The sequence below is a fragment of the Xiphophorus couchianus genome, chromosome 13 (genome assembly GCF_001444195.1).
Source record: "Xiphophorus couchianus chromosome 13, X_couchianus-1.0, whole genome shotgun sequence".
Taxonomy (NCBI): Eukaryota; Metazoa; Chordata; class Actinopteri; order Cyprinodontiformes; family Poeciliidae; genus Xiphophorus; species Xiphophorus couchianus.
This window is the reverse complement of record NC_040240.1, coordinates 8,725,631-8,744,540: the sequence shown is the minus strand read 5'-3', so window position 1 is coordinate 8,744,540 and position 18,910 is coordinate 8,725,631. Positions and strand designations below refer to the sequence as shown.

At 38.0% G+C, this 18,910-nt stretch overlaps 1 protein-coding gene across 1 annotated transcript in view; it reads right to left on the bottom strand.

Moving 5' to 3' along the window:
• The window catches only part of dnah3 (dynein axonemal heavy chain 3), a 31,759-nt gene extending 12,849 nt beyond the window's left edge, over positions 1-18,910 (bottom strand). Inside the window, exons 1-47 of the mRNA XM_028035454.1 lie at positions 18,794-18,910; positions 18,608-18,646; positions 17,892-17,993; positions 17,599-17,810; positions 17,346-17,511; positions 17,058-17,253; positions 16,346-16,541; positions 15,874-15,999; positions 14,428-14,614; positions 14,069-14,248; positions 13,828-13,958; positions 13,641-13,746; positions 12,451-12,629; positions 12,193-12,377; positions 11,867-11,990; positions 10,429-10,582; positions 10,156-10,300; positions 9,802-10,013; positions 9,563-9,654; positions 9,364-9,478; positions 9,037-9,153; positions 8,667-8,846; positions 8,455-8,591; positions 8,161-8,362; positions 7,985-8,077; positions 7,194-7,304; positions 6,984-7,098; positions 6,701-6,899; positions 6,454-6,562; positions 6,257-6,370; positions 4,944-5,120; positions 4,771-4,862; positions 4,477-4,696; positions 4,250-4,384; positions 4,064-4,175; positions 3,729-3,970; positions 3,539-3,639; positions 3,245-3,350; positions 3,000-3,129; positions 2,681-2,917; positions 2,489-2,592; positions 1,990-2,284; positions 1,721-1,900; positions 1,514-1,637; positions 999-1,155; positions 778-921; positions 21-687 (exon numbers count right to left, since the gene is read on the bottom strand). Coding sequence (XP_027891255.1) covers positions 21-687; positions 778-921; positions 999-1,155; positions 1,514-1,637; positions 1,721-1,900; positions 1,990-2,284; positions 2,489-2,592; positions 2,681-2,917; positions 3,000-3,129; positions 3,245-3,350; positions 3,539-3,639; positions 3,729-3,970; positions 4,064-4,175; positions 4,250-4,384; positions 4,477-4,696; positions 4,771-4,862; positions 4,944-5,120; positions 6,257-6,370; positions 6,454-6,562; positions 6,701-6,899; positions 6,984-7,098; positions 7,194-7,304; positions 7,985-8,077; positions 8,161-8,362; positions 8,455-8,591; positions 8,667-8,846; positions 9,037-9,153; positions 9,364-9,478; positions 9,563-9,654; positions 9,802-10,013; positions 10,156-10,300; positions 10,429-10,582; positions 11,867-11,990; positions 12,193-12,377; positions 12,451-12,629; positions 13,641-13,746; positions 13,828-13,958; positions 14,069-14,248; positions 14,428-14,614; positions 15,874-15,999; positions 16,346-16,541; positions 17,058-17,253; positions 17,346-17,511; positions 17,599-17,810; positions 17,892-17,993; positions 18,608-18,625 — 7,426 coding nt within the window. The 5' untranslated portion in view covers positions 18,626-18,646; positions 18,794-18,910. The remainder of the gene's footprint in view (positions 1-20; positions 688-777; positions 922-998; positions 1,156-1,513; positions 1,638-1,720; positions 1,901-1,989; positions 2,285-2,488; positions 2,593-2,680; positions 2,918-2,999; positions 3,130-3,244; positions 3,351-3,538; positions 3,640-3,728; positions 3,971-4,063; positions 4,176-4,249; positions 4,385-4,476; positions 4,697-4,770; positions 4,863-4,943; positions 5,121-6,256; positions 6,371-6,453; positions 6,563-6,700; positions 6,900-6,983; positions 7,099-7,193; positions 7,305-7,984; positions 8,078-8,160; positions 8,363-8,454; positions 8,592-8,666; positions 8,847-9,036; positions 9,154-9,363; positions 9,479-9,562; positions 9,655-9,801; positions 10,014-10,155; positions 10,301-10,428; positions 10,583-11,866; positions 11,991-12,192; positions 12,378-12,450; positions 12,630-13,640; positions 13,747-13,827; positions 13,959-14,068; positions 14,249-14,427; positions 14,615-15,873; positions 16,000-16,345; positions 16,542-17,057; positions 17,254-17,345; positions 17,512-17,598; positions 17,811-17,891; positions 17,994-18,607; positions 18,647-18,793) is intronic.

The window sequence follows — 18,910 nt, the reverse complement described above, 5'->3', positions numbered from 1 at the left end:
GCTGACATAAAAGTGCCTACCTAGCACAATGTGAAGGTTGGCCTTTACTCGGTCAATGAAGTAGTTATACACTGACAATGGAGTTGAATCAAGTTTTTTCCCTTCCATCCGCGCAATACCCTGTGCTTTATCAATAATTTCTGCACGTTCATCAGCTGCAAAAATGTTTGGCACGTCGCCAGTATTAAGTAACATATCGACGTCTTCTAGCATGGCTTCATCTTTAATTTGGCTGTCATTGAACAGAAAGACAAGACTCTTTCCTTCAATGCCTGCTTTGAGCATTATCTGTTTGAGATCATCGCGCCAGTCCGTCATGCTGTAGTTTTTGGTCAACTCAATCTGAAACAGCACATAATCATTGATGAACGTGGCCAGTTTAGACGTGCTTTGGCGACCAGAGCCACCGATACCAACAAGCAGAAGGTGACCATTGTCTTGTTTCAGAACACGACAAATGCGGGAAATGTGCTCAATAGCAAACTTAAACATCACAAGGGACATGGGTGCCTTGCTGCTGCTGTTGTACTCTTCAAGATATAATTCCATCACTTCTTGCAAAGCTTGCAAATCTGTGATTTCATCATAGTCCCTAGTGTCTGAATCAGGCTTGGCATAGTCACCAAAAAACAAACTACGGATGTCTTCATCTACCACAGTGCCATCTGTGCTTAGATGGTCTAGGAGCTGGAAAAAAAACAGAAGATAGGAACATTTAAACAGAAAAGCTGCAGTTGTAACACTGAGATTTGTTTTGTATAGTGCTCACTGAGTTACTTTGTCCAAATTTATCTTAAAGACGTTAGAGGTTTTCTCTTTGACAATTTCAAAAAACATCTCCTTGTCTGCATTGTCAATAAGTCGGTCATAGAAAACACGGTAGACTTCATGAACCCACAACCGGATAAGTTTATCTCCATCCTGAAAAAAAATGAACGAATTGAATGGCATATGAGAAGGAGAGACATAAAAGGTACCCAGGTTATTTTTTTTCTCACCTGCATGTGTGTGGGTGGTGCCAGAAGCACACCTCGTATGACCCTGGAGAAGTCTCGCAGGTTGAAAATGTAATGGGACTTTGATGGGGTTGGGAGAAAGCTGTCAATAGTGGCTTTATAGAGGTTCATGGTGGCCTGAACCATGAGCTTGCCAAGTCTAGGACAGCACAATGCAGTAGTTCCTAAATGTATTCACACATCCCCTGAACACCTTCCCATTTACTGTATGACATTACAACCTCAAACTTAAATAATATTTTTATTTTATGTGACAGACCACAAGAAGTAATGCATAATTGTAAAATGGAAAGAAACTGATTTATGCTTTAAAATATGTTGTCCTCAAATAGAGATATAAAAAGTGTAGCATGGCTATGTCAGCACCCTTAATATAATAGTCTACCACATAAAATACCAAGTAATATTAAAGTTAAATTAGGTTTGTGGTTGCAATGTGACAGTATTTTCAATAATTCATGTGTTATTTCCAACATCCTCAAATAAAAAAATGTTACCTGAGGAAAGATGCATCAAATCCCTTGTTGAAGTGCCAGTCAGAAATGGAACAGAATATCTTCATCAGCGTTTCATCATCAAAGCAATCAATTGAGATGATATTCATGTGTCGAGTAAAACGTCCTGCCATTTCAAATATTTTGTTACTGACTCTTCTGACTGATGGATGTCTTAATACATAACAAGTAACTTTCCTTTCAACATACCTGTAATATCGCTCTTTCCACCACCAGGAGGCCCCATTGCAGACATGAACAGCACATCCACTATGTGCAGAATGGAGGTGTCCTTTTTGTCATACCAGTGGTGGTGATCAATCCATTGTCTCAAAAGCTCAATGGGAGGCTGAGCACCATACTTTTCCTTAGCTGGCATATTTAGGTCATCTTTGGAGAGAAGGGGAAAAACAATCGCTATTTCTAATTAATTCCACAATTTAACAACACAGAGGTTTTAGACGGTCTAGCATCCTTACCAACAAAAACTATAGACTTCTTTCCCATGGGAGGTCCAAACATTCCCTTCCGCCGTCTGTCCAGCTTTGCCATGATGATGTCCTGGGTCTGGTTAGCTGAGGTCCTGGCTGAGAAGTTTATGCAGTTGGGTGTGTACTTCTCCTTTGGTAACTTCACTAGAAAGCTTTTGTTGATGGCAGATTTGCCAGTGCCCGTGGGACCCACAAACAGCATGGGGATTTCATGTGACAGGTAAGTGTGCAGGAAAAATGTCTGACGTGCCGTCTCTACTGTAGGGATGATCAGGTCTGACACCTGGTGATGAAAAAAACGTTTAATGGGGGCAGGGCAATCAATACTTGCAATCTGCTTGACACAATAATAATAATACACTTATTATTCAGTTTGATTTCTGAAAAAAGGAAGTTAGTTCACTTTCACGCTGAAAGACGGAAACTAGAAAAGAAAGATCTCACAGTTGGAGCAGGCAAGGAACAGTATACACATGGGCATGCTGACTTTGATTCCAGCTGGGATGATATTCTCTTCTTTAGTGATTGCATCAGTCCAGGCGTTCCACTGTCCATATCCATCCTTGTGGAAGTAGTAGTCATAGACAGTTCCTGCAAAACAATAGTAAGGTGTTGACATGACAATCGCAGGAGTTTGGCTGATATTTATATGTTAAAATTATGCTTGATATGTGGTGACCTCTCTCCGGGAAGCTGTTGTGCTTTTTAAGTTTGATGCTTTTGGGACGAGGATGCTCATCATCAATGCCCAACAGCATATTGCGAAAGAAGATGTCAAACTTCTTACGACTGTCTCCAGTGATGGTACCTCCCACAGACCAAACAAGGGCAAAAAGGAACAGCCCCTGCAGCCACATGGTTATCTGCTCACTGGTCATGGTGTGTGCACTGTCGGTTTCTAACGCAATTATCTCATCTGATAAATAGGTATAACAAAATAAACAAGTTTATCTAGTTAAACAATCTTCATTATGCTACTAAACTGTGTTCTTACTAACCCATCAGACAAGTGTACAGCTTCATTAGACTGTAGGCCAAGTGAATTGGAGATGTCTGCACCATAAAGAAACACTCCTTTTCCAAAAAGTCCAAACATGGCTGAACTAACCAGTCAAACAGATCTGTGATCTAAGAAGCAAAATATTGAATGAGAAGAGGCAATGTATGTTTTAAGTTTTCAGAAAGGCAGTGACTATTAAGGACTTTAGCAAATTAAGAAAATACACAGCATCTGTATTCTAACCAGCACTATGTGTTCATCCGCCAGGCTTTTAGGCAATGTGTTTAAGTAGGAATCTCGTAGGGGAGTCCATCCAAGCTGCTGAGGCTCCATATAGATCATACCACACCTGCCCATGAAAAGTTACAGAAAAAAATAACACCAATTATTTTAACTTGTGTTGTGGAAGTTCTTATGTCATAGCACCAAAAGCTGCTGTAGATAGGAAAGACAGTTCTTTTTTAGCAAATGTAATCAGCAATAATCAGATATCTAATCTTATTTCTGCTTACAAATAAGATCACTACAGCTGCTTACCGACTGACAGTTGCTGGAGAAGCTTGCTCCAGGTCTGCAGGCTCAAAGATTAGACTCATCTTGGCACTCATCTGAATGATCTCACCGCTCATCAAACAAAGCTGTTGAAGGGTAGAGTGAACGTTCTTTCATAAAAATGCTCAGACTCTCAGAGTATGGGTACTAGAAGAAAGTTCATGAAGTGGAGTACCTTCTTGTTGTCATCCAGCACAGTATTCATATTCTCAATCCAGACCGCATCAATTGGACCATCAAAGACGATCCATTGACGATCTTCTAAGGGGCAAATTGACTGATTCCTGAAGGTGGTGGCCAGGACCCCATCAGACCACTCATGGCTGACTGGATCAAAGCAACCATATAGTTGACCCATTGTGATAGCTTTGGGGTTGATAATGCAGTAGCTTACTGCAAACTCCTCCATCTCCTCGGCTAAATGAGGATGATTTGAAAACATAAAAATCAGAGCATTTATAACTGACCACAAAAAAAAAGCAGTGGTACATTTTAAATTCTTATAGCAACCTTCACAGAGGTCTCCAAGGGCACCAGCAAGAACTTTATAAGCAGAGGTCTTCCCTCCAAGAGGTTCTCCCACTATCATAAAGCCATGGCGTACCAACATCATCTCATAAATCTAAATAAAAACAGATTAACTACATTAGCAGATCATTTATATATATTTAAATACTATTATCAGAGCCTCGATACCTGGATGATTTTGCTAATGAACCAAGGCACAGACTGGAGGTTAAGCTTTGCGACATTGTCATCAAGTGCCTTGAAAAGGAGATCGTAATCTGGTTTTGGGAGGACAACTCCAGGAAACAAATCTGAGATGATACCCTGTAGCCACCAGCACAATGTGAGACAATACTGAGAACAAACTCATGGATGATTTCTACACCAGTGTGTAGAAATGGCATGAAGTCATGTACCTGAAACAGCGGCACATCCTGTGCCAAAAATTTAGCCATATTGACATCCATCAGCGCCCTAAGTAAAAGCACACTCTCATTCTCTTCTGGATATTTCAGCTTTAGATTTCCCGCCGCAGTCAAGACAGACTTCACAGCTCGCATACCGTAGTCGTAGTGGTACTGGGAAGAAAGCTGCTCAGAGCACAGCCGATAGGTGGCCACAATTTTCTGTGCAAGACTGCCAAAGAAATTTGAATCAACAGTTTGTATTTAAATCAACTCATAATGCATTTACTGAGTTTTGTATTATACCTGCGAGAATCAATGAACCCCATTGAGTACAGTGAGATCTCTCCAATGAGAGCATAGTCTGGCACCATCATAGCAACTGTACGAAAAAGGGCCTACAAGACAAAATAGGCAAGTGTACAATTAGAGTTCTTTAAAAATGTACAACATCTTGAAAAGTTTGACCTGAAAAGTACCTTTAGGTTGTCAGGGAGCTCAGCCCTGCCTGCATAACCAGGATTCATGGTAATGAAGACAGAGCAGGTTGGATTGAGGGACAACTCTGTTCCCTCAAACAGGAACCTCTTCAGATGCTTAGCAATAGCCTGCTGTATGCAGAGCACCTGCTGGGCCACCACAGACAGGACCTCCACCTATGACACCAACACATATTGTCATTGAGATAATTCTTAAGAGATAAATGCAAACTCCTTTTAGTATTTAAGTCTGTATGTGTTGCTGTAAAAAGAGCCATAAATGGCAACAAGCTGAAAGCCCTTCTTTACATTTTCCTGTATGACGCTAAAAAAAACTGAAAACAGGAAATTTTAGTTTTTCTACAGTCTAATTTAAAAAAAATGTTGCTGAGACCCAACCCATGTGTAAGTTCCTGGAGACAACATGACTATCTATTATATCTCCAGAAACACTTTATTAAACCAATTCCCTGAGTGTCCTCTGGAATTATTTGCAGCCTCTTCAGGGGAGCTTTTGTCACACTTGTCTCTGTTTTATTTTGTTAATTTAAACATATTTTGATTTTTCATCTTATCTTAAAATGTTGAGAGCATTTCTATGAGTATTGTAGTATATTTCTTCAAAAATAAGAACTATTTCCAGCATTTCAGCTGGAAAATTTGTTTCAAATAAAACAAAAACAAATGGTCTGGTGACCTTCCCAATTGACTGTTGCAGATAGCCACCATCTCCCCCATTTAAAATATATTAGATAGATGAGATAATGTATGCATTATATTAAAGTTTATATTCTGAAAGTGCCTGCAAAAGGATTACACAATGAATTCTTAAATAAATTACTTGCTGTGTAGTTATTGTTGATGTTTTTTTTAAAAGCACATTTGTTAAAAAAATACTACAGTGATAAGTGATGCCACAAAAATACACAGTGTAATTTCAAACAATTACAAAAGATAATCATCACTAGCCCCTAACTGTAAAATGTTTTAGCACTTGAAAAATTCCTCTTCAGGAAGTGAAGCTGGTGTGTGCTTCATCTGACACATTGTCAAGGAAGACACACTTTATTTATTATGACTGAGATTGAGCTATTGTGCAAAAAACAAATATTGGACTCTGTGTGAAAAGGTGCTGGATAAATACCCCCGCTGTAATTAATTCATATGAATAACTTGGATCAATTAGCTTTTAGTCATTTTAAAACAACCTGTGGCAATGTTTTAAAAAGGCTGAAAGCAAGACTGTTGTTTGGTTCATTATGATAAACTGACATGCATCCACAATTCACCAATATAATACAACCTGAACTCACCTCAATACGATTAAATTCGTCAAAGCAGGCCCAGGCTCCAGACTGAGCGAGTCCTTTGAAGAATTTACTCATCGCTTTATAGTCTAGACCATCAGAGCAGTTGAACACCACACACTAAAAAAGTTATATATTTGGCATCAATATCGGGTTACATATAAAAAGTGGATAACAACTGAAATGTTCTGATTACAGTTTACCTGTTTGGCCAAAGCTTTTGCAAGATCCTTCGTAGTTTCAGTCTTGCCAGTTCCTGCAGGACCTTCAGGAGCTCCACCTAAATTCAGCTTCAAAGCACCCATAAGTGTCCTGAACAATGTAATTGGACAAATGCATATTTCTTAATAAAAACACTCCAATTCAATGTAGATGTTGTAATCTGTAATGCACAGCATTGTGCCTTTCTTTATGTTTAACTTAGAGACCTTTTGACTCTGCAAAAGTTACCTGTAACAGCGATCAGTTAGAGGCGTGATGACCAGACGAGGGGAGTTCCCCAAATATTCATAGCCGTATTTCAGGCAGGTGGTAATCATGCGCAGCATCACTTCATCTTCTTCCCAGAAGTAGCGCAGTTGAGAAATCCATGAAAAGTCATTCAAGGAGGATATACGATCTTCTGCCAGTTTAGCGACAACATCCCGAGCTGCAAAAAAGATAAAAACAATTTCATTTAATGTAAAAAGAACATATTTGGTCACTTTTATTTATCTTAGAATTTAGAAATTACCATGAACGTCAATGACAGTCAGAGCACCGAGGGTCATTCGAGCTCCTCCTGGCAGCTTTCCTCGCACTAGCTCCACAATGTCAGAAATCTGACTATTGCACTTCTCCACATACGCCTTTGAAACATATAATCTCAGGACATGAGACAAGCTCACAATAACTACATACAGCTTTTATGAAAAAGATCAGGATAAATGATCTAATAACTAACCAGCAGACTATTAGCTTGGATGGCCTCGCATACTTCGCTGGTCCAAAAGATGGACGAGGCACAGATGACAACTTGGCCAGGCCAACTCAAAACCCACTTCTTACGGGGCATCTACAGGATAAGAAAAGGGGAAACATTTAATAAAGTTAAATGCTAATATAATCAAAATCAAGGATTTATTCCAACTGTAATTCCTTGCTTTTACAAACAATATATTTTAAATTTAGTTCAAATGCAATGAACAACTCATTCTTGATTAGAGTATTCATCAAAACTTGAATTTGTTTTGTGGTGAAGCACAGACATTTTGGATGTGAACTTTGACCTACAGAATTGTCCGTCTTCCAGGTCAATTCAAATGGCCTCATAGAATCATAGGTGCTTTTCTCTAAAGCTACATCCGATCGGTCTCTACTGCTCCACCCAGAATTTGTTTAATTGAATGACTCAACAAAACTGATCGACTGATTTATTGCCATAAACATAATATCTTGTTATAAAAACAGTTTACATCTTTCACCCATTCATTGTCTTATCAGAAATTTAGTTGTGGAGATAACATGTTCAAGAGACAAACCCAGATCTTCCTCTCTCTAGAAACACTATCCAGCTCATTCACATTGAATCCCAGAGCATTACCAGACTACCTGCAAGTTCTGAGTCTGTAATGGGGTCTCCTCCCAGTGAAGCATGCTTATAAACCCTCCAAAGCATGACACTCAGCTCTTACTAAAGTAAGACACAACACAACTTGAATTAAACATGCAGGATAATGTAATATTTACAGATACCTCTGCATACTGAATCATTCCTTGATAGATGACATGTCGAATGCTCTTTAGCATAAGACTCTCCACCTCCAGCAGCCACTTCTCCACCATACCCTAAAGAGTAACAGCAACACAGCCCAACATGAATGAATCCACCATATTGTTTTCTGTGAGAAACATAAAGAAAAGTTCAAAACCTTTGCGTGGGCCGGATAAATATTGTCTGTGAAGGGCACAGTTTCCTTCTCAGAGCTGATCATGCCAGTAATCACCAGTTCCTTAGTAAACTCTAGTTTTGCTATGCCCTCAAAGCACTTCTTCAAGTGGGGTTGTACACGCAAAGGATCTTTGGTTTGTGACAGAATTTCTAGCAGCTCATCGTTTGAGAGAAAGAAGAATCTGAAACAACACAGAGAATGACACTATGGACATTTCTTCCTTAAGGTGGTAGCTGTGAAACAGAGAAAGAAGCAACAGTTGGGAAGCAAAACCTTGGGAAAAACAGCCTCTTCATTTCCAAGTAAGCATTGAGGCCTTTCTGAATATCCTCCAGATAGTCATTGGACTGCTGCAGTCGTCCCAGCATGTTGGGCTGGCCTGTTGCCACTAGCACATGTGTATCTTTAATCTGATCAGATGCAAGTGAGCACAAGATTACTGGGGCAAGTTAGAAATCATGGGCACTGCTTTGCAAATCTCTTACAGCTTCAGCAAGTATGTCCTTCCAGTATCTGTCCACAATAGCAAATTTGCGGCCTTCCTCGGGCATTTGGGCGATGATGTCCTCCGAACTGAAGATGGGTTCCAGATAGAGCCAAGTGATCTGACATTTCAACATGGCATCCAGAATGTCCTGCATACTTAGTAGCTTGTCCTCCCATGCCTATAACAAAGGAAGTATCTGTGAGCAAAGGGTAATTAAAAAGAAACAAATCCATACACCCTTAACGTAGCAATTGGTCAATATCTTGATTCACAGACCTGTATGCCACCTGAAGCACAACATCTGATCTCGGCAAGGATACAGTTTCACAAAACTGATTACCTGTAATTATGCTGTTCCCATATCTTACCTTACATTCAGCTTCTATTGGCTTAATAAATGGTGAGCCTCGCATGGTTTGTGTCTTAATGATGTGGTCATCAAGGAGGACTTGGATATCATCTACAGCTGACACAATTTTAGTATCCTACAATGAGATATAAAACTGTCTGAGTAAAGGTTAATAAATGAAAAAAATAATTTCATAGAACATGATTGTAATACTGTTCACAAACACTTCAGATCCAATCATTCACAAAATACATGTATTTTGCTTTAACTGCTGCATAATACACAACATAAAAAAAGATTAAACATGTCAGGTCAAGCCATATCTGTGTATTTTAGGCTCTCTTACAGAATCTCTGTACGCAGAGAATGAGAAATGCAGGTTAGCCCATTCATTTTTCATCTTGTCCATTGATTTCTCCAGAGAGTACTCTTTACTGGCTGTTGCTCCTATCTCCTCCAAGCTTATTGAAGTTAAAAAGATAAAAGAAAAAAGTCAACAGACCGTTTGCCAAACTCATAAGTCATTTGAAGTGCAATGTTCATACTCTTTGGAAAATTGGGAAAGCCCGAGGTCCAGCATGCTCAACAGTGTGTTGTTCTCCTCAGGATTGACTTCGAAGCCCAATATGCTGCTAATCTACAGTCAGACACAAGGAGTCGTGAATCATTCCCATCAACTTTGCTGATCATTTCAATGCAAGACACTCCCAGATCCCGACATTGAAACTACAATGCCGACCGAGTCAGCTTGCCTGATGAAGCTAATAAGGTTTAAGGCACCAACCTTCTCCCAGTGGCGACTCTTAAGACCGGGGTTACAGATGGTCATCATGACAGGCACGTGCTGCTTGAAGCGGTCTATCCTGTTTTTGAAGGTATTGGCAACAGATGAAGGCCCATGAAAACTAGAAAATGCCTTTATCAGCTTATGCATTGTCCTCCACATGATGTCAAGATCATCGGAGATTTTCTCAGCGTCCAAGCCCTGGAAAGGACCTATAGTTAAAATCAGAACAGATGAACAACTATATGAGAAAAATGTTTTAGTCACTTAAGCAAATGAGAGCACTTAAGACTATACTCGCTGTGGAGAAAAAAAAAAATCATGGGTGTCATTTGCTTTGTGTAAGTTGCCTACCATGCAGCCACATTTCTGACTTGCTCTCGAAGCTGAAGGCTGTGTTCCATAGCAGTTCGTAAGGTTGTTTATCTGCTATAAGTATTTGGAGCAATGGAAATTCGCTCTGGTCCCTCTCAAGCAAAGACTGCTCCTTATTGATGTCCTATTTAAAATAACACCAACAAGAAAATTATTCCTGTTTTTATTTTTTAGCTAGACTTCATTACAATGCTTTCCAAATCACAACCATTACTATAGTTTTCTTTGCATGGGAGGAGTGCATTGTCTCACCTCCAGGTCAGTGACAGCTGCCTCCAGGTTGGCTGTGATCTGAGCGAGAGTAGCCACATTCTGCTGCATTTCTTCCATGTTCATCATCTCCTTTTTCCTAAAAGCCAGGATCCCCTTGTTCAACTCCTGCAGCCTCGTATCAAATTCAAAGACTCTGAGACATCCAGACAGAGACGATTCACATTTTAAGCATTGTACATACAGGGACAATGAAATATGTACACAAACTTGTCATCAATCTAAATGTCACGATTATTAATGATCATAGAATAAGCAACTTTTATGGATTTTGTAAATGGATGTTTTGAAAAAAAAAAGAAGAAAAAAAAACAAACTTTGTGCTTGTTTTTTCTGAAGCTACAGAAATAATCTCCAAAATACAAACCTTCAAATATGACTAAATTTTTTTTGCTGTCCACTTGGACAAGCTAAATATCTTCTATGGAAAAGTTTTACAGTAAGACCAGACAAAAATTGTTTTTTAAAAACAAAGAGTTGCCATTGATTAGTAGTAAACCTAACATTAATCAATATATTGGGTGCGTATTGATGATTTTGATGACAGCGTTGGACAAGTTGCAGTTTTCATAGCTAGTTTTTATAATCGGTGACTGTATGATGCTTTTATGATGGAAAACACTTGTTGCTGAAATGTACCATACAAATAAACTTGAACTTGAACAAATGCAACAAGTAAATTTCTGAGGAATTAAGATGAGGTCTTTATATCTATAAACACAGTACCAACTACCTGACAGGATAGTGCTGTGCGACTCTCTCAATATTAGTCCATGCTGTATTTGTTACTTCAAGGAACTTTACAAGAAAGCCCTAAAACTTCACCATTTTTTAAATTTTTCATTGTTATCAAAAAAATTCAATTGACGTCATTGTATCTGGGAATTTGTATTTTGTCCATTGTAAGTTTGACCACTTTTTTTGTTACTCTAAAACTTAAAAGAAGGAATATTTTTGCCAAAACATGAATGAAAACAAAGATTTTTACAATATATTTTTTTAATCCCTCCAAGGGGTCTTTTGTGGGCTCTAGTGTCCCTTATATGAAAGTAGGCTGACAGGAAAGGGGGGAAGACATGCGGCAAATATCGCCGGGTCCGGGAATTGAAACCGCGACGGCCGCGTCGAGGACTCAAGGTCTCCAAATGTGGGTCGCGCTATCCCCTACGCCACCACAGCACGCCCCGAAACAAAGATTTTTTTGCAGCAGGTATTTTTAACTCAAAAGCTAGAATTGCTGGTCGTGGAGGTAGCGCAGGGGAAAAGCGGGACCCATGTATGGAGGCCTTAGTTGTCGACGTCTTCCTCCTTTTTCAGTTTCCTGTCTCACAACTGTCTAATACAGGCCACTAGAACCAACAAAGACATTAAAAAAGAAAAAGAACAACAGTTTTTGCAAAGGATGGATGGTTGGACTAACCTCTCTTGGAGATGTTCTTCTGCCTGTTCTCTCAGGATTTGCAGATGTAATCTGCTATTTTCTAGTTTTGACACAATCCGACGGGGCCAGCAGAACACACAGGTGTTCAGATTCAAGTCAAAAGCTAGTGTAGGAGAGACCAAAGAAAAGAAACAATGACAAAAATGTACAAACAAAAATTGTTTCATTTTGCAATACATTTGTTAAGAATTTAGTCAAGTATTATCTTGGCAACAAAGAAAATACAAAGAACAGTTAATATCCAAAAAACAATTCACATTTAGGTATGTTATATGCTATTTCATTAATTTTATAATACCATATACCTGACTGAGTAGCATAGTCCATGAGGAAGCTGAGACGGTCACATGCATCTTCAATCTCCTCTATTATTTTGTGAATGGTGTAATCCTGGCTAGTCTGGACGTACTGGATGAGGGTCACTAACTCCTCTGTATTCTTAGGGCTAGTTTTAGCAATGTTTGTAATCTCCTCATACTTTTTGCAGATGCTAAGAAAAGAGAAAAAGCTCAAAGGTTGTTTTTCCAATACCTTAAATTTCAGCTCTCAATTTTTGTTCCTACTCTATGTTGAGCCTCCGGTTCTCATCCATTTCAAACGTGACAATCCTGGCAATCAGTTTGTTTGCGCAGTCACACAGGTAATCATTCAGGTCCCTGGCATTCAGGCAGAACATGGACAGTGGCACTGCGATGCGGAGTGAAGCTATATCCATCCATATATGCATGATGCTGTCAATTTTCTGAGGATTCATGCAACAGGAGTTAGTCTTGTGAAAAACTAACAATGTCATGTTTCAGATCAAACAAACCTCCAATAAGACAAAGATAACTTCAGTAAATATAAATTGACTTAAATCCATTTGATTACACACACATACAGTATATATATAAATATATATATACTCTGTAACAAATGGGTGTAAAACTACAGCATGAAAGTACTGTGAGGTCGCTGGGTTTTGAAAATACAGCTCTTTACTGTGATCTGAAATGAGTAAGGAAAGTATATGGGACGTGATTGGTCCGCTGGTTCACGTGCGGAAATTTACAGCTGTACTGTAGATTTTTAATGTACAGTTGCATTGTGGGATTTTTACCGGCTGGAGGCGAATGTTCACAGGCTACAGGGCGGGGCCAACAATGACTTTCACCTGGTAAGTACTTTTTAAAAAACATTGAATTGCAGTTTTGTGTTTGAAAATATTACTATACTATACTATACTATACTATACTATACTATATATATATTACTACAGGATTACTGTAATTTTATTATGATAAAAATGTGATGAAATCACAGTAACCATGTTATATAATTACCGTGCTATTTTAAAGAAATTAAAGTAACACTAATCAAATTACAGTAAGACAGTAATAAAAATTACAGTAAAACTGCAATAAAATCACAGTACAACTGTAATAGAATTACAGTAAGGTTACTGTAATTTCTTTACCATAAAATTACAGTAACTGGCTGGCAATCCTGCTGCCAATAAGTTACTGTAAATTCTACAGTGACGTTTTGTTTGTTTCCAATTATAGCTATGTTAGGTTTTATTGCTTCTAACACTTAAGTGAAAACAATATGTAAAAGCTAATTTTGTGTTTGCTGAAGTTATCATTTTCTTATCTGTAGCATGTAATAGAAAAAAAATGAGTAAAATGACAAATATTTTTCCACATCATAGAGAATTATAAAAAAAAGAACAAGAAAGGAAGCGGAAAATAATGCAGGTTTCAGACTGAATTACATTGGCAGAATCTTGTAAAGAGTGTGTCTTTGTGAGAAATTCAGAAATTTTCTCATCTGATGTATTGTCAAGGAGATTCCTGTATTTTTCATATAAATCCAGATACCTAAAGAATAAAATAAAAATGTTAACAACTTCCATACTCTTCATACCAAGCGAAATTTAAAATCTGGTCATGTGTCATTACCTTTGTGGACCAACTGTGTTCTTCTCGAAAGCTTCTTTGACTTGGGCAAGTATGTCTTTGACCAATGACTCATTAGGTCGGACAGTGCGTAGATACTGGCTGTCAATATCAGCAAACAGCTTACATTCCAGCTGGTCAAAAAACACAATACATAGTATTAATGTATTTTATAAAATCTCACAGAGAAGTTGAAAAACGCAAAAACAGTAGGGACATGTACAAATCAATTGAAAGTTTTTACTGTTAATAGATCCTGTGCACTTTTGATTATTTGCATAAAGGCTCGCCGAATGACGTCCCAACATTCCTGGAAGCTGGGAGAAAACTCAATCTCAGAATTTTCCACTTGTAGTTTAACCAGCAAAATTTGAGAATGAACAAATATCAGCACATCAAAATCTCCACTGAAGTCATTCCCCTCCTGGGAAAAAAAAAAGAAGAAAAATAAATAAATCAGGAAACGCTCTACAGGAATAATAGCTCTGAAAACGCTCATGTTAACTAACAATCCTAAAAGAAAGCAGCATGTGTGCGAACTTTATTTTTGAAATTTCAAGCATCATGTTCCAAAAAAAAAAAGAAAATTCAAAAAGTCCACACCTTGTGTCTCAAGAAAAATTGTAGCAGATCCTGTAAGGAGTCTATGACCAGGCTTCGAAGTTGCAGTGACATGAGTGCAGCCACGCAGTGGAAGAACTCGGCAACAAGGACTGGCTCACTCTCAGGTAAAAGGTCCACCCACATGCTCTCATGCATAACAAAAAGTGATACACAATAAGGCAGCCACCTTAAACAAAGAAGACATTTCTGTTAGAGTCTAAATAGAACTATCTTGATCTCAGTTATCAGAACATATTTTAGTGTCCAGAAACATAACTTTATTTAATTTATCAGGGAATATTTCTAAAGAGATTTATTTTCACTACAACATAATCTGCCATCAACATCAATAATCCAAATCTGAACAGTGTTCATTTATGGTTGTGTTTGTTGAAGGAATACGTACTCATGATAAAAGAAAACGGAGATGATAAATATTATTTATGAAGAAAGTTTGTCTGCGACTTCACTTTCTTAATATTTTGCATCAAATAACCAAAATACTTTAATATTTTTCTTAAACTGGCCTTAAGTTTTATTCAAACTTTAGTTTTCTCCTTTCTTAATTTCACAGAAATTATTTTTTAATTCTTAGGCAATGAAAAACTAACCTACATCAAACACCCTACTTGTTGTTACTTCATAATACTCCTTTTCAGACTCACAGTTACTGAACAAGTGATGTATTTACATTTACATTTGAGTATGTATATTTGGTAATTAAGTATTGTATTTACACTTAGAAATATGAAAGTTTTACTTTATTATTATGTTTTGTCGGTGAAATGTCTGTGAAATAAATTCTCATTTTATCAATCTTATCAAAAACCTTTAGAAGCCACATTTTAAAGGATTAATCATCTCTGTATCTGTGTATAAATATGCAGACAAATTTGAAATCATATAGAACAGAGCCAGAACAGAGTAAGATTTTTTAATTATGCGCTAATTCATGCTCGTTTCCCATACATAAAATAGATTAGATGTTGCAAAATAGTGGAGATATTGCAGGGCTATTAATGTTTTTGCGGTGCAGTCTATTTGTTGGTATTTTATTGGAAGCATACATGTTCCAAAGACACATAATTTGTTTCCATTTCTTTCAAAGCCCTAAAAATAAAAGTTTGATAGTGGTTAAGCAACATTCTTGCCGATTTTCTGGAAGTAACTGTCTTACAGTGCAGCTGCACAGGCAGGTATCCACAGTTTCTACAAAAAAATATATTAAACACGCTAATAACTTAGAAATAAAACAGTTTAAGGAATTCAGTGAAAACCAGTCTGACATGTGTCTGACAAAGTGGAAAAGATGGGAACATCAGGCTTCATGTTCAGTTGGATTCCCCGGCAGAAACTAGCAGATGTGAAATCCAACTATGCCGATTAACTCTGGACATCAGCCAGTAGTGCGAGAGGAAGACAGCTTATCCGACAGGAAGTACTCACCCTTCATCCAGTTCCTGTCTGGTGGCTTCGCACTGTTTCTGGATAAAGACAACAAACTCAGATGGCGAAAGAGGGAAGGTGGTGGAGAACAGGTCTGCCATTTTCACAAATCTCAAGGATGAGTAGCTGAAATAAGAAATATGAAATGCATCAACAGTGGAACAGTGAAGAAAATAGTAAAAAATTGCATTACAGATAAAGTTATTTTTGTTTGTTTTTTCACATCATTGAAATTTATCAAGATAACAATGAATCAAGTTTCTTATTATAAGAAATGTTCACAATAAATGATAAATGACATGATAAATGCCCAGTTTGTAATTACATTCAGGTCATTTATTATGATTCACATGCCACTTATACAAGTTACAGCTGCAAGTCGAAGTAAGCATTACACTTACTAAATACGTATTTTTAATGCTTTAAAAAAATCATGAACTACACAAGCCAATAAATGAACAGCTTGCCTTACCGTTCTATCCAGATTTGCTGTAAGAGGCCCATAAAAGGACACACATTAAAAAGATGTTGCATTTGCCACAATTTGGCGTCCCTGTAGCTAACAGCCCAGGGAACCGGAGGACGAATCACCCTCCTGGGAAAAGGCTTTGGAATGTTGTTTATTGTCAGTCGCTGGCCCTCAGATGGGTCCATTAGAATGTAGTCCACTGATGAAAAAAAATCAAAGTATTTATTACAATGATTTTGGAAGGTGTTTCATAATTTATTACTGTCAACCTTGTCGGAAAATGGACTACGTACTAATAAAGCCAAACATGACCATTAGGCCGCAATTCCAAAAGTTAAGTTTGGCACAAACATTATACTGAGCGATACTTAAAAACAACACGATGACAACAGTAACATCTGGTGGTGGTAGCGTCATGCTGTGGACATAATATTTTTTTTTCTAGAGATGGAAAGGCATTGTCAGTCTGAACGAAATTATGAACAGCTTCGCAAACCAGTTTGTGAAGAAAAAAAAAACATACTGATAAATTAGAATGCACATACATATTGTTTTTCCCCTTATAAAATATTACTTTGTTTTTCAGTTATGTGCACAGGATTTGTGTCATGGTACACAACATTTTGGATGAATTTATCAGTGTTCCCACTTTCTATGGTACAAAAATCTAGCATTTTATCAGCACTATATACACTGTAAACACGAACAGTTTTACCTATGCTCTTCCTGAGGTTGAAGTAATAACCATCTTCGACCTCCTCTGTCAAGTTTTTCCTCAGGGTTCGGATGGGTTTTTTCACACCCTCCTCTGGCTCAGGAGGCAGCATATTCTTAATGTTGACCATCGATTGCTTTGGGTAGGGGGCCAACATGTAAAAGGGGACACCTCTTTTGACGTAGTATGTATACCTCTGTGTGAGAAAAGTTAAGATTGCCAATGAATTCAAATCAAATACAGGAGAATGATCTCTAGAGGTCTGTGACTTAATTCACTGCTTCTTACCTCCAGGTCACTTTCACTGTATTCATTCTGAGCATTCTGAGTTTCCTCCTGCTTGTACATGATGACAAGCTGCTCAGTAGGACTCATTGGCGGGCTTCTGTGTATTAATGACTTTCTTCTCTTGGATTTTGGCTGAGGGGGGGTAGGTGGGCTGCGCGGTGGCCTCCTGTGAAAATCACAATCAAACGCATGAAGTTCTTCAAGTTAAAGAATGCGGCACGCGTGAAACTTCTTTTGCAACGTGTGCTATTACGCTCTCTTTGATCCAGTTGCCGTTGCCAAGGACTTGCATGATGGATGTTGCCTGCTGAGGTTGTCTATCTTCAAGTCCTGCGCCTTGGGGCTGTAGTTGTTTCCGATAGACTCGCAGGGAGTGCGGTGGTGCCGTTGTTCTTTAAACGGAACAGCCACACAGCATGTATTGGTCTGAATGATGGGTGGGTAGTGACTATGTCTTTGTACCACCTGATAGAGTAAAATGACAGGAGTTCAATGAACATAAAAACTGAACTTGCTAACAATTAAAATGGAGTTTGACAGTCTTACTTGATATAGGTCTGATGGATCGGCAGCACACTTTTCAGGCAGGGGAGGAGGGAAAGGGTGGCCGATAGCCTGACCCAAATTATAAAGGGAGTCATCTTCCATCTGTGGGGATCAAGAAAGGAAGAGCAACATTTGTATGTTCGTGTTAACCATAGTCTCCAAATGTGAATTACAAACAACTGTAGAATTTAAATAAAGTGTCTTGGAGAAGTATTCACACCCCTTGAACCTTTTTACATGTTATTACATTAAAACAATAACATTGAATGCCTTTTATGAGATCTTAAATGATAGATGAACACATAATTATGAAGTGATCAGGAAACAAAGTTTACAAGATCTTTTAAAAATAAAAATCCAATAAGTATTGTGTGCACCTGTACTTAACTCCCTTTGACTTTCTCACATACTATATTTACAGTTTAATTTTTTTTTTAAAAAACATGTATCCTTTGGTGTATTGCATAAAGTAATCCAAAAATGCAATAAGTTTGAAATTACGAAGTCACAAAATGTGAAAGGGTTCAAGAGTTATGAATACAACTTTTGCAAGGCATGTTATTTTTCTGCAGCAGTTACGGTTTACATACATAAACTTTAGATAACCATGTCAGCAAAAATGGTTGTCTTTATTATTTTTCCAAAATTCTGACTGAGAGTGAATTAAAATGTGGAAAAAGATGGACAACTCGTCGGAAAGAGAGTCAAAACCTTACCTGCTGAAGTCGCTCCATTATTGTTCAGCTTCCACAAACCTAAAGGGGAAAGAAAATGGACATGTTAGAACAAAATTCATTACCAAACACCTGTGCACTTTCTTCCGTGTGCTGCTGGTATGTTTTGTTACTTACAACAAGCGGTGTAGAATAAAGCTCTACTTAACAATACATGACTGCACTCACCTGCTAAACATGAAACTATATCAATGTGCTGATATATTTCTCTGCTGAAAACTTTAACCCGGATAGTACCACCAGGTTGCTGTAAACAGAAACACTCGTTGGTTTCAAGCACTGTCG